A 13,625-nucleotide genomic window follows, 5' to 3' on the forward strand; every position below is an offset into this window, starting at 1 on the left:
CAAAGACAGGGCTTCCTCTGCAAAGTCATCTTCCCTGCAGACAGTCAAAAAGTGTTTGTATTGTAACATTCAATCCCAATTTCATGTAAAGGCATGGATATAGAATTTCAATGTTCAGACAAAGTAATTGTAGTGACTGTGATTGAAGAAGTGTTCGACCTATTCAAATATAGCTTTTCATGAATACAACACCACCCTCATTTATTTACCTATCAGAGAGTGAATCGCCAGCTATAGTTGAGATGGCAGGCAAGGGACACCTCAAACGTTTTTTAGGAGTTGATGAAATTGCTGAAGAGCCTGCCTGGTAACTAAAACATAAATACAAAATAAAATGTATGTATGGTTGTTTCTGAAATCGCTCGCCAACTAGAGAGCAAACTTCAAAAAACACAATCAGTCAGCTGAATTATTTTATAATCATTCAATAAGATAAGACAGTAAGCATGCAAACTGACATGATATTAGTATGATCTAGCTGCCTCAGATGGTAGACTGTTACGAAATGAATTACCCACCAATTAATCGTAAATAAACGTAAATAAACAACATCGTCTGTCTGAAACGTTATTAGTGCAATATGGTATATGCGGCAGGCATACTTAGATTACTAACATAACACTAAGAAATAAAGTAAGTGGTTGATAAAGCACTATTACCTGTCGAGGAGAAATATTGCAAGATCTGCATCCATCTTGAACCCAAAAAAGTCACGCAAATCCCTCCACCTTTCAAATGCTGCACCGATGTTGATCCTGGTTTTATTACGGGCACGGTCTCTTTCTTTCTTTAATTCTTTATTTTCTAAAGGTGTTTTCTTTTCCTTCGTTGTTTTTGAAATCCTAGGTCCTTTGGTTAACCGAGGAATTTGAATCCTTTCCGCCATCTCTCTTCGTTACTGCGCGAACTTCAGGCGTGTGCATGTGATTGTAACGTGCGCGAGGGGGGAGCGGGATCTGTGGCGTGTGCACGACCTGTGATTGACAGTCAGATCTCACACCCCCCTGCGCTGATTGGACCCGATGAGACGGGAGCGGTGGATTTTTGCAAAACAAATAACACGCTCCAGGTGGAGTTAGAAGCTCGGGTTTTTTTCTAAAACCACCTTATTTATGTTGTTCTGTCGGATTATAGTGTCAATTTCAGTGAATTTGATCAAAAAAATGTTGCCGACGGCAGCTTTAAAGATTTTTTTAAGTAAAAACCTACACATAGCCCCTTTAAATTGAATAATCCTTACATGTTATTCATATTATGAATTAAGAGAAAAAGAATAGTTAAAATCTTAAATTTTAACATTTTATTATTATTTTTTATTTATGAATAAGAATCACATATTCTAAATGGTTTATACATTTTCAATTCTTAATTCATAATATGATTCATATAGAGCTGGTAAGTCCCGCCCCTTCCGCTAACCCCACTGGACCTCTAGGTTGAAAAATCGTCAATGCAAGTGAATGGGAGAAAATAATTATTTTCTGGTCCCGTTTGAATTTTGCCATGAATGTGAACATATGTTGTCTGTGAATTTTTAATATAATTCTTCGTGTAAAGAATACTACAATTTAGCTGGTAGAAGTTTGATACGGTTAGACTTTGTGTGAGAGCACTTTGTGGACTACAACTCTTCGCTGCTTTCGATGCGTATCTGAAGAAAGAAATAATTATTTTCTCCCATTCACTTGCATTGACGATTTTTCAACCTAGAGGTCCAGTGGGGTTTTACGGATGGGCGGGACTTACCAGCTCTATAGGGATTATTCAGTTCAATCTGATGGAATTTTACTATTAACTGAAATGCATACATTTTGAAAAAAGGCTTTTTTTTTTTTGTTGTTTTTTGTTTCTTAGTGTACCTTGAGTAAATCAGAAGTGAAAGGTTTAATAAAAGTTGTTATAAAGATGTGGCAAGAGAGATGGGATAAAGGATGACATAATGTACTAAAACAAGTTGGTCATGAAAGAGCTGCTTATGACTTCAGAAGGGATGATGCTTTATTATCTCTGCTGTGAATTGGACACTCTGGTTTTAATAAATCACATCAGACGATAGGAAAACATGAATAACGGTAAATAAATGTGGACTTCCAGAAACCATAGAGCATACGCTGATAACTGAATGGGATATGAAAGAGATAGACCGTTAAAAGAGGAATTAAAATATGCCGGCATAAATTCTTTGACTACAGAATGTGATAAACAGTTCTTATGAAGGTGATAAAGCTCTTTTAAGTTTCTTGAAAGTAAAGTTGTATAAAAAAAAATGTAGGTAGGCCTATGACTATTTTTTTTTTTACATTTTTGTATTGTTTCTTCCTGATATCATCGCATCACACTCCATCCCAGTAGGTGGCGGAATATGGACCAAAAGCTGATTTGCCTACCGTCATAAAACATCAAGGAAGCAGAACAACAACAACAACAACAAGAGAACTCGTACGCGGAACGGAGCATTTGGTAAGTGTCGGATGGTTCCGTTAAGTTATTGTTATCTAGGAGTAATTTTAATGTCTTATACTTGTCTCTCTGTTACTGAAGTGGACTCAGTGGTGCCTGAAAATCGCATAGATTTACTGAGGGGACTCTAGTTGGGGAGTCAGAGAGCATTTGAAGATGTTTTCTATCTTAGTGTGTTCAGTGACTCAAAGAGTTTATCAATTCACTGACTACCTCAGTTTAAATTCAATATTAACTCTTGAAACTTTGCAGTGTGCACGTGACTGTTGGTCCTCTTGGCAGCAGGAAAAATAAGGCTTTCATGCAAATAGTGAATAGATCATGCACGAAAGCGAGCAATGGTAAAAAAAAAAATTCTGTAAAGCAGTTCGAAATTTCTGTGGCTTTAAGTCCGCAGTGCGCTGTCGTAGTACGGTGACCGGGAGGCGACATGTTCGGTTCACTTAATTTTGTTGTGGCCACGAGATATTATTCGTGGGAACGTGATATTATGTTGTGGCCAAGAGATCATTTTGTCGAGGTAAGACATCCATAGCTTCCCTATGCCCTACTCACTCCAAAGGGCAAACATTTATAATGTACATATATAAGGAAGTTTTTAAAGGGGTCATCAATTGATAAGTACAATTTTCCTTGAGCTTTTGACATAGAAGAGGTCATCATATTAAAAGAATATCATGTAAGTTTCAAAACTGAAAACTTCCTTGTTAGTCCAAAAACAGCTTTTATTGAAACCAAGTCCAGAAAATGACTAGTTTAGGAATGTCTATTATGATGTCATAGATAGGTCTGCAGACGAAGGTCAACGCATACTTCTACATGACAAGTAGCTAGGTGAATAACTTCTTTTTCTCTCTTTTTTTAGGAAAATAACATGTGACGCTAACACTGGATCGATCAGCTAAGCAATAAACATGCCTTTGAAGATTGCTAAATATTGTGCAGTGCCAAGTTGTAGAAAAACCCAGTCGCTGCATAACCTTCCTTCTGATTCAAACATTAGGAATGCGTGGTTGAACTTTGTTTTTAATGAAGTTCCAGATCGCGTGAATAAGACACTGTGCGTTTGTTCACTTCATTTCGCTGCGGATTCCTTTGCAAACAAGAAACAGTTCGACGCTGGATTTGCAGAGAGACTGAGATTAAAAAATGGTGCTGTGCCTTCTATATTGGATCCGACAAAAGCCGCGCAACACACTTATGTGAGTAAAAAAAGTTTTTACTGTGTCACGATTGCTTTGTTACATGATCAGTGCATATCAAATTTATGTGTGAAACCAAACTCACCAGTCATCTGTGATTTCTGAAATGTAGGCTAATGATTTATGTACAGTCAGATGTTCTTTGTCTCAAAATCGTTTATTGCTGTAAATGTCAGTAAATCAAACCAGTGACAAAATGGTCAACTTCACATTGTTTCTCTTAGTAGGATGAAAATAATATTTTATTTAATCTGTGATTAAATTATATATAGAAAGTAAGGATGTTAACGATTAATCAACGATAATACATTTAATTGATAAACTTACCAATCGTCGATTTAAGCAGGTTCATGCACGTTCGTGCTGCTCAATCGTCAAACGTAAGGTAGACACGATGAAAAAGCCATTTTACTATGAAGGTAAAAGAGTAGCAAAACTCGAGAGCACGTAGATGTGAATTTGAGAACTTGTCCAATAAATATTCGTACTTGTACGCAAAAATTTACACTCACAGCTCCAATGTGAAAATAAAATAAGAAGTTGTGATGTGTTTTTCTTCTCTATTGTGATGTGTGTGTATATATATCCAAATGAAACGGCTTCTCGAACAAAAACAAATGTGGGGCGGGGATAGATTTTGTCCTTGGGGAATTGTTTGGATGGTTGTGGTTTGCTATTGGTGGATCTCATGTGAGTGACAGGTTGCCCCGCCCTCACACCAGTAAACACGTCATCAGAAACGAGAAGAGATGTCACTGCAAGAGGAAGGGGAAGTTATTTTGATTAAAGATTACGAGGCACATTAATAATAATAAAAAAAAAAGTTATGTGTGAAAATAAATCATTTATGATAAATACTTCTTCTATAAAAAAATAAGAATTTTCCATTTTTATTTAATGGTGACTTAAGTATATTATATAGAAATATTAAATTATATAGACAAAAATACATTCAGGGCTCATATCTTGAATTTTAAAGGGCATTTTTACTTTCAGTTATGTTCTAATAGGACTCTCAAAACCTGTTTTCTTTTTTTTTTTGCAAATTAAGTGACTTACTCAATGATGTTAGCTTCCACATTGTTACCATATCACATAGACGATACGTCACACACCCCAAGCTAGGGCTGGGTATTGGCAAGGGCCTTACGATTCGATACATATCGCAATACATGCGCCATGATACGATTTATCATGATATATTGCGATATGATACTTATTGCGATATATTGCAATACTTTTTTTTTTTTTTAATATATAAAAAATAATAGAGCTGAAAATACAACTTGCTGTGTACCAGCTGAGGTATTCTGGAATGAGTATCACATTATATTGATAACTCAGCAGAAAAATAAAAAGCTTTTTGCATTGCAGTGTCACTGAACAGTGAACACACTGAAATGTATATTGTGTCACTGAACACTTTTAACTAAAAATGAAGATGACACATTTTTTTTTTCTGTTGAAGATGAGTTATTTTGACGAATGTGGGTATCCAAACAGTTGCTGGTCCCCTGTGACTTCTAAAGTATATTTTCCTATTATGGAAGTAAATGGTGAACAGCAACCGTCTGGTCAACCACATTCAGCAGAAGAACAATTAATTCAGGTTTGGAACAACATCAGAGAGTAAATAAGAACAGAATTTAAATTTTTGGTTGAACTATCCCTTTAAGGACAAGCGGCAGCATGTTTAATATTAGGCTACTGTCAGTTTAAGACCGGCACACATGCATCTAATATACACGCGTATGAAACACACTCGATTTTCTCTCAAATGTTTGCTTACTATGTTTACATAAACACAGTTGGTTATGTCTAAAGTGAGAGTATGACAATATTAACGCAATAAGACTCAAAGATAACTTAGTCCAGTAACCAGGCGCTGTTTGACAGGCTTTAAGTGCCTGTGTGCTTTGGGTGTACGTGCTCAGAAAAGCGCATGCTAGAACAGCGCATCAGCATGCGAATGAAATGTTTAACCGGCAAGGCTTTAAAGCACATGCAAATAATGAACTTTTGTGAATTGCAGTGTCCATGAGTGTAACTCTATCTCTGCGTTAACATGTGATGTGCATGTACGTCGCGTTGTTGAGATGGAGGCGCCAGAACTGCAACTAATACAGTGCACTGTAACACAATACTACGATATTTATTCAAAAGCAGATCGTAAAGGCATTTTAATCATCCACAATCAAAACTCGTGATATCACACACCCCTAAACCAAAGTGACCCACACATCGGCTCTGCAAGCTGGAGGCGCTCATATTTTCCGTAATGCTCGCTCCCGCTTACTTCTGAGACATTGGCCTTATGAATTTATATGACGGGCAACTGTTAGCTTTGTAGACAGCGAGTCAGCGATCTACAGGAACTGAAGAGGTCGTTTAAAGGGGCATTCCACCCATTTGAACATTGTTTTTTATTTAAAGTGGGTCATATATGTAGTCGAAATGTAAAATAAATTTTGAATTTGGTGCCTTCGTGACCGAGGAAAGACAAAAAATAACTTCAGGACGCATTTGTATGAAAGACAACAACTCCCACAATGCACCACATTGCACAGCTCCGCAAGCCACTCCCACTAATCCAGAAAGCGCATATCTGCCTATAAGAGAAATCACTCTTCCGTCTACAAGGCTAGCTACCACCAGAGCTTGAAATTCATTTCACATTCACACAAAATGTCTAGTTAGTTGGCGAACTCATTAGTGCATTACTCCTCGTTTGTATTTCTTTCGAAAAGGTGAATTATTGCATGGTACCGGGATGTTCAGTCAGAACATATGAGGTGCGAAACTAGGATAGTTCTCAACACAAACGTCCGTGTCCTCGTCTGATTCAGAGATTTCATCCAGGAGAAATTGTCATCGTTGATATTCTTTGCCGCAGACGGACTCTATCTCTGTGTTCGTAGCGGTTCGTAGTTGCATAGTGAGATCACCGGCGCCACCAGTCCACTCTAACTCGAGCCAGTCCGGGCTCCTCGTCCGCGGCAGGCAGGTCTTCTGCCTCGGCTGCTCTTCGCTATAATGCGGCTTGTAAAGGTAGCCACAAACACCTGATTCAAGCATCAGACTTCCGAAATCCTCTTCTTCTATATCATATTGAGCACTCTCCTCCGCTATTGTCATAACTTTACATCTGTCTCCACAGCGCCTGTTAGCTTAGCTTCAAACAAGATGGAGGATATTGCTTTCAGTTTCAGAGAGTAAAGTCCCACCCACTGATCTGTAATAGGTCTGTAGCGTGAGCGGGTCCCGCCCCCTGGGAAAGATGAGGAACGAGTGTCTGTAGTCTCAACAGAAATCCCCCCCTCTTACACTTCCTCCGACAATGACGCAAAATGACGATTTTTGCGTCATTGTAGGAGGAAGTGTAAGAGGTAAATAACGGATTTCTCCCGTCTCAGGGGAAAATGAGAGAGTGTTGCACGACCATTCAATAGTATGACTGGGTTTCTAACAATGCAAAGCTTAATGCAAATGGGTGGAGTGTCCCTTTAACACGCAAAGGGATTTGAGAAAATTTTAACATAATTTTAAATCCGTTTGAAACATGATTTTTTTTTTAAGTATCGATACTTAGAGGTTGTAATATACATACACTATCGTGAAAAAACAAAACAAAAAAACATTGCGATAGTTAGCTGTATCTATGGCCTTGTTTACACTGCAGGGGCCCGTTCTTCGTACGTTGCTTATTACATCCGAGATCAAATGACACATCCAAGATGATATCAGCGTGCGAATCATGATCTGGCTAACTCGGTTCTTCGAACACACTTGCCGGATATGATTAGTATCGCTGGATTGAGTTATCTGAGATAATTGCGCGTTCATGCGCTGGTTTAAAAGGGGATATGTATCGATAGTATAAACATTGATCAGCAACGCTGCTATTGGCTGATCAGCGTGGCCAAAGAGCGGGCTCAGTTTTTCTCCTCAGCAGAGCAAGAACTAATAGTCGAAGTTTATTCGGAATTTTAATGTTCAAAACGCCAGGGAACACCTCAAAGTCTGCAAAAGCCAGGAGAGAGGGATGGCAAAAAGTAGCAGACAGTTTAAATCCATTAGAAGTGGCCATGTTAGATGTTTTATCACTTATTAACCTATATTTTTGTATTTTAATAATTGTATAATTACTTTGTTCATTGTAATGTCAGAGTCACCACACTAGAACATGGGAACAAATAAAAGTGAAGTACAAAAATATTCTACATAATGGTAATTTTTTGTTATATTATAGTCTCTTTTATAAAAGGCACTGTTAAATAAATGGTTGTCTGTTTATAAAAGCAACCAAGAAAAAGGCTGAGGAAAAAAAAGAAAAGATCTTAGAAGTCTACACTGTAAAATAATTTTTGCTGCGTTAAATTAAGGCCGTATAGTCATTTCATCTGTTAAATCTTGAGTAATGATGAATTGCTTTGACTTGTGAAAGTGAAAACTGATAAACTTATGTTAATGTAAACATTTTGCCATGAGTTATTGATCACATTTTTCCCGAGTGTAGTTCATTGTAATGACATTGTGTTTTCCTCTTTTGTGCACTTTTACATAATACACCAACACTTGTATCTGTTCCCAAGAAAGTGGTGGCTGAAATATGTGCAGTAAGTGGACATTTTCTAACTTTCCAAAGGAAAGAAAGTATAAGACTTTGTAATGTCCATTTGTTTCCATTGCACTGGACAGTGAATAAACCCTCTCAGATAACTGTCATATGGAGGAACTAGCCTACCTGCAAGTGCATAAATAACTTTACTTAATTTATACTTGTATGCTTTATGGCTGCAATATAAGTTGCAGGATTCCACATCTACAGAAAGGCCTACAGAAGAGTCTGCACAGACAGAGGAGACATAGGCCTACAGGTGGGCAGTGGATAGCCAACTTTCCCTTTTTATTTGTTGCATGAGGCATGTGTCTAATATCTCTTGTTGCAGGCACTTGACCACTGGCTTTTCTTTACAAAGAACAGTTGAAATAAAACTCAAGGAACTATATTCCAAAGCATATTTGTCTTTTATTAAACATTTAATGAAAATTGTTTTATTTTATTTTTGTGGCAATGTTGTGTAATATGGCACATGCAACAATGTCACAGGCCCTGTCAGGTGTGCAACCCTCAGACTTTTCAGACACTGAAATCTTCCCTTTAGTTAGCCAAAGTACATTTCATTGTGTGCCCTTGTCCTGGCTAGAGCTGCATTGTAACTGGTTTGGGTCAGGGAATGGGGTCATAAAACGCCTGTCTGCAGGCAGGAACATGTCATAATCACCTATGAAAAAATGCAGTTCTGTTAGGATCAGCATAAGTGTATGTAATACAGTGAGCTTGATATTTAATTGTGGAACTTTTCTTACCACTTTCAAATAATGTGCATAAATGTGAATGTCTGAAAATTCTTAAGTCATGCACAGATCCTGGCCATTTTGCTTTCACATTTGTGATATGGAAGATTTTAGTCAACTGCCTTTTTTTATTTGATATAATATTACTTATCTGGAATATTAAGAATCACAATAGTAACTGGGCTGCACATTTACATTGTGAATCCCCTTTCTGTTCACATAATCCCCTTCATTGAGGCCTTGATGGCAGACTATGGTAGCCTATAGTCTATATGGTACCAATCACGTTAGTGAAGCCTGAGTGACATATCTGTAATCGGCATGGTCATGATTGTATGATCTTCAGAAAAAATTATGATAGCCTAAAAAAAAAAAAAAAAAAAAAAAAAACTGCTCTACAACATTGGCTCTTAAGTGGCTTGGAAATGCCACAAAAAAAACTAAAACTGTTTTTTAAACCTAAAAGCGACAAAAACCGACAATCTCACGAATCACGAGAAAAAAAATATATCTCAGAAAGTGCACTATCGCGCTGCGCTGGACTTCCCGTATCAGCTCCGCTTATGAAGCCGGGATCTAATCCTGTTAACATGAAATAAGCCTGCTCCCGAGCAGGTTTAAGTTTGCGCACATGTTGCTATGACAGCAAGTCCAGGATGAGCGTTGAAGAACCAAACAATCCAAGATCATGCCAAATCGCCAACAATCAAATCCAGCTAACTGAGTTAGCGACGTACGAAGAACGGACCCCAGGTCTTGATGCCCAATTCTGATTTGTTGCCTATATCCGATTTAAAAAAAAAAATGTATACACTTCTTTCGATTGTGACCCATATGTGTTTACACTCGCCATACTATCTGAAACATTGCGCATGCTTAAAGGGTTAAATTATCTTGCACAGATGGATGAACACAAAATATGATTGATGCTTGCTCTGCGATATATGCGAAGTTCGCCAAACATCACTAAGGTTATGAGGCGGAGGAGGGCGAAAAGTGCCATCATTGCAGCCAGCGCATGTACTTCAGTGATTGTGTGCGAGAGAGATCTCAGGACTGGTGGGAGCATATCGTGGCCGGCTTTAATGAGGAGCAGTGGGTCCGAAATTTTAGGATGAGCAACCCAACCTTCGATATGTTGTCAACGTTTGTCCACATTCCTCTCCTACGATGACACAACGTTTCGTTGGGCCATCTGTCCCTTTGCCAGAGGCGCGTCGAGGTTTCTCTCGTCATTAAACCGCAGAGATAGCCTAATGCCTCAGAAAATCCAATCTGCCTGTTTACATGACACATTGGCACATATCTGATTTCCACAAATGAATGAGGCCTGAAATCGATCTCGAAATATCCGAATGCGTGCGTTTTTTTTCCTGTTTACACTGTCAAGTCAAGTCAAGTCATCTTCATTTATATAGAGCTTTTAACAATGGAGATTGTTTCAAAGCAGCTTTACAGAGATAAACGTATAATTTAAGGTAACAGAGAATGTTTTGGCTTTATAGCGGTTCTTTAATAAAGTTATTTTACAGCTAAAGTTAGTTTTGATTGATTCGCTTCCGGCGCAACGATCATTTGTTATTAAATTAGGGGCCGCTAAGACGACAACATTCTCTCTACACAGACTTTAAACGCGAACCTGTGAGAAACGCTGATGGCGTTCACATGCGCATTAAGAATTGGTTCAATAGTTATGTGCGTTTGAATATATGTGCGCAGGTTTGGAATTCCCTTCAAACCAAGCCTAAACAAATTACTGGTGTTTCCTTATAATTTTTGATACAGAATTTTATTTTATTTTATCAATTCGGGGTAGATACGCAAATTGAGTTTCCCGACGACGCTTTATCTGTAGAGTGGTAAAGGGATCCTCCATAGGGAGAGACTAGTTGGCACTTCAGCACTGCGTTGTCATCGGGTCCAGGCGAAGGGCCTTCGTCAGATCTGGATACGGCCTGGATCCGGCAGGCTGCGGGAAAACCTCGGGATAAACAAAGACACTAAAATTAGCGTAGATGCCATTCTTCTCATGATGTAACAAGTACATCAGGATTTATGGGAAGTGTTCCCGGTTCCAGCTGACCTAATCTATGCAGCCTAATATTGAATTATAGAAGTCTATAATGTATTATGTGAATGCTATGTCAAAGAGATGTGTCTTTAATCTAGCTTTGAACTGACAGAGTGTGTCTGCTTCCCGGACAATGTTAGGAAGACTGTTCCAAAGTTTTGGTGCTAAATAGGAGAAGGATCTACCGCCAGCAGTCGATTTTGATATTCTAGGTATTATCAACTGGCCGGAATTTTGAGATCGCAATAGACGTGACGGACTATAATGCGTTAAGAGCTCGCTCAAGTACTGCGGAGCTAAACCATTTAGTGCTTTGTAAGTCATCAGCAATATTTTAAAATTGATGCGATGTTTAATAGGCAGCCAATGCAGTGTTGACAGAACCGGGCTAATATGGTCATACTTCCTGGTTCTGGTAAGAACTCGAGCTGCTGCGTTTTGAACTAGCTGTAGTTTGTTTATTAAGTGTGCAGGGCAACCACCCAGTAGAGCATTACAATAATCTAGCGTTGAGGTCATGAACGCATGAACTAGTTCCGCATTTGTCAATGAGAGCATATGACGTAATTTAGATATATTTTTAAGATGGAAAAATGCGGTTTTACAGATACTAGACACGTGACTTTCAAATGAAAGATTGGTATCAAAGAGCACACCCAGGTTCCTAACCGACGACGAAGACTTAACAGAGCAGCCATCAAGTGTTAGACAGTATTCTAGGTTATTACGTGAGGAAGTTTTTTGTCCAATACATAGAACACATCCGATCTGTGTCACATGTGAGCAAAAAATCGGAATTGAGTCACATTTCACTGACAGTGTAAACGAGGCCTATTTTTGCACGGCCCTACCCCAAGGTTACAGTTACTTTATTATAGCTCTTCTTTTTGTGTCCTGTGTCAGACACAGTGGTCTCATTTAAGATTTAAAATGCATTTAATTTGTTGAATCATTGAATAAAGTGAATCATTGAATGAAGTGGAATTAATTGTATGAAGAAATGTCTGTTCTGTACTTTTTTTCAGATCTGGTCCTCCATACCTCATAACAATCACTGCTCACACCTTCATCCAAGCCATTCCCAAATGAAAGCTGTTGTAAAGATGGAGGTTATTAAAGGGGACAGTGGTGATATTAGAAATTCAGAAGCATGTGGAGTGAAAGATAAAGATACAGAGGAACAAAGAGGTTGGTGTCCATTCTTGATTCTTCATTAATGACGGCTGAAAAATGAAACATTTTCTGACAGATGAACATAATTGTAGATAGTAGTTAAAGATTCATAGTAGCAAAAAATAGCATAGGACAAATAGAAGTGTGATTAAAAAATCACATCTAGAAATATTATATTTCCATTTTAGACTCAATGAATGTGCAAGAGGAAAGTGAAGAATTGAATGAAATCAAGAAGAAACATCCGATTCAGAACATTAAAGATGCCAGAACTGGGGGAAAAAAAGGAGACACAAAATCTCAAAGAGCAAAAGCCAAAAAGACTATTACCTGTCCTCAATGTGGAAAAGGTTTCTCATGTAATTCAGTCTTTATTGTCCATACAAGACGTCACACTGGTGAGAAGCCGTTCACATGCCCTCAGTGTGGAAAGAGTTTCATAAATAAAGGAAACCTTAGTAGTCACATGCAAATTCACAATGAAGAGAAGCCATTTACATGTGATCAGTGTGAAAAGAGTTTCAAATGGTCATATAGTCTCAGAGTTCATAAGCTCACTCACTCTGGAGAAAAGCCATTTGATTGTGATCAGTGCGATAAGAAGTTTGTTAAGGAATCAGATTTAAAGGGCCACATGAAAGTTCACACAAAAGAGAAGCCTTACTTGTGTTCTATTTGTGGAAAGACATTTTCATGGCTGGGCCGTTTTAAAGACCATCAGAAAATACACGCTGGTGTGAAAGAGTATTTATGCTCTGATTGTGGTAAAGCTTTTACTACAGCCACTCAGCTGAAAGTGCATCAAAGGATCCACACTGGAGAAAGACCTTACAAGTGTTCATATTGTGAAAACAGTTTCAAGCAGTTAGGAGCCTTGCAGGCACATGAGAGAATTCACACTGGAGAGAAGCCGTATCAGTGCCATCAATGTGGCAAGAGATTCAATTGTTCCAAAACTACACAGATTCACAGTAAAAAGCATTGCCCAAAATTAAATGGAATGTCAGTACAATTATAAAGCTGTTTGTTTATTATTATCTGGGACGGGTGTTTTTAAATAAATGTGGGAATTGGCTGTCTTCAGAAAAGTGTCAATGGTGTTTCTTTTCTTCATACCTCTGTATAATGCTGAATAAAGTTTATAATAAAGTTCATTTATAAGTGCAGTTCTGCTTTGTGTACTGGGCCTCTCTATTTCTGCGGTTCCTTAAGCATCACCTAGAGTTCGAGAGCTTTCATTCAGCATATCTGCTGTTTTTTTAAGGGTAATTATATATAAAATACAAAATCCTTCTTTTGGCTCATTTTGGATTTTTTTTTTTCTCTTAAAGCTACACTGTGTAACTTTTTTAGTTGATTCT

General features: G+C 38.1%; 1 protein-coding gene across 2 annotated transcripts; it reads left to right on the forward strand.

Annotated features, from left to right (window-relative positions):
- The first annotated feature begins 2,349 nt into the window (after positions 1 to 2,349).
- Positions 2,350 to 13,418, forward strand: LOC307161474 (uncharacterized protein). 2 transcript variants are annotated; one of them, XM_079876197.1, is made up of 4 exons: positions 2,350 to 2,460; positions 3,326 to 3,662; positions 12,117 to 12,279; positions 12,453 to 13,418. In XM_079876197.1, exons 2-4 carry the CDS (start codon positions 3,375 to 3,377, stop codon positions 13,280 to 13,282), a joined length of 1,281 nt encoding a protein of 426 aa, XP_079732323.1. In that variant the 5' UTR covers positions 2,350 to 2,460; positions 3,326 to 3,374; the 3' UTR covers positions 13,283 to 13,418. The 2 variants fall into 2 exon arrangements, with proteins under 2 accessions (XP_079732323.1, XP_079732324.1); XM_079876198.1 differs by having other exon boundaries at positions 12,471 to 13,418.
- The last annotated feature ends 207 nt before the right edge of the window (positions 13,419 to 13,625 follow it).

Source organism: Squalius cephalus (genome assembly GCF_949319135.1).
Source record: "Squalius cephalus genome assembly, chromosome: 7".
NCBI classification, from domain to species: Eukaryota; Metazoa; Chordata; class Actinopteri; order Cypriniformes; family Leuciscidae; genus Squalius; species Squalius cephalus.

Bases quoted from the DNA above. Each gene is read 5' to 3' on its own strand.
- LOC307161474 (XM_079876197.1), top strand. From the start codon at position 3,375: ATGCCTTTGAAGATTGCTAAATATTGTGCAGTGCCAAGTTGTAGAAAA. The intron at 3,663-12,116 runs GTGAGTAAAAAA...ACTTTTTTTCAG, and splicing joins AAGCCGCGCAACACACTTAT to ATCTGGTCCTCCATACCTCA. The intron at 12,280-12,452 runs GTTGGTGTCCAT...TTTCCATTTTAG, and splicing joins AGATACAGAGGAACAAAGAG to ACTCAATGAATGTGCAAGAG.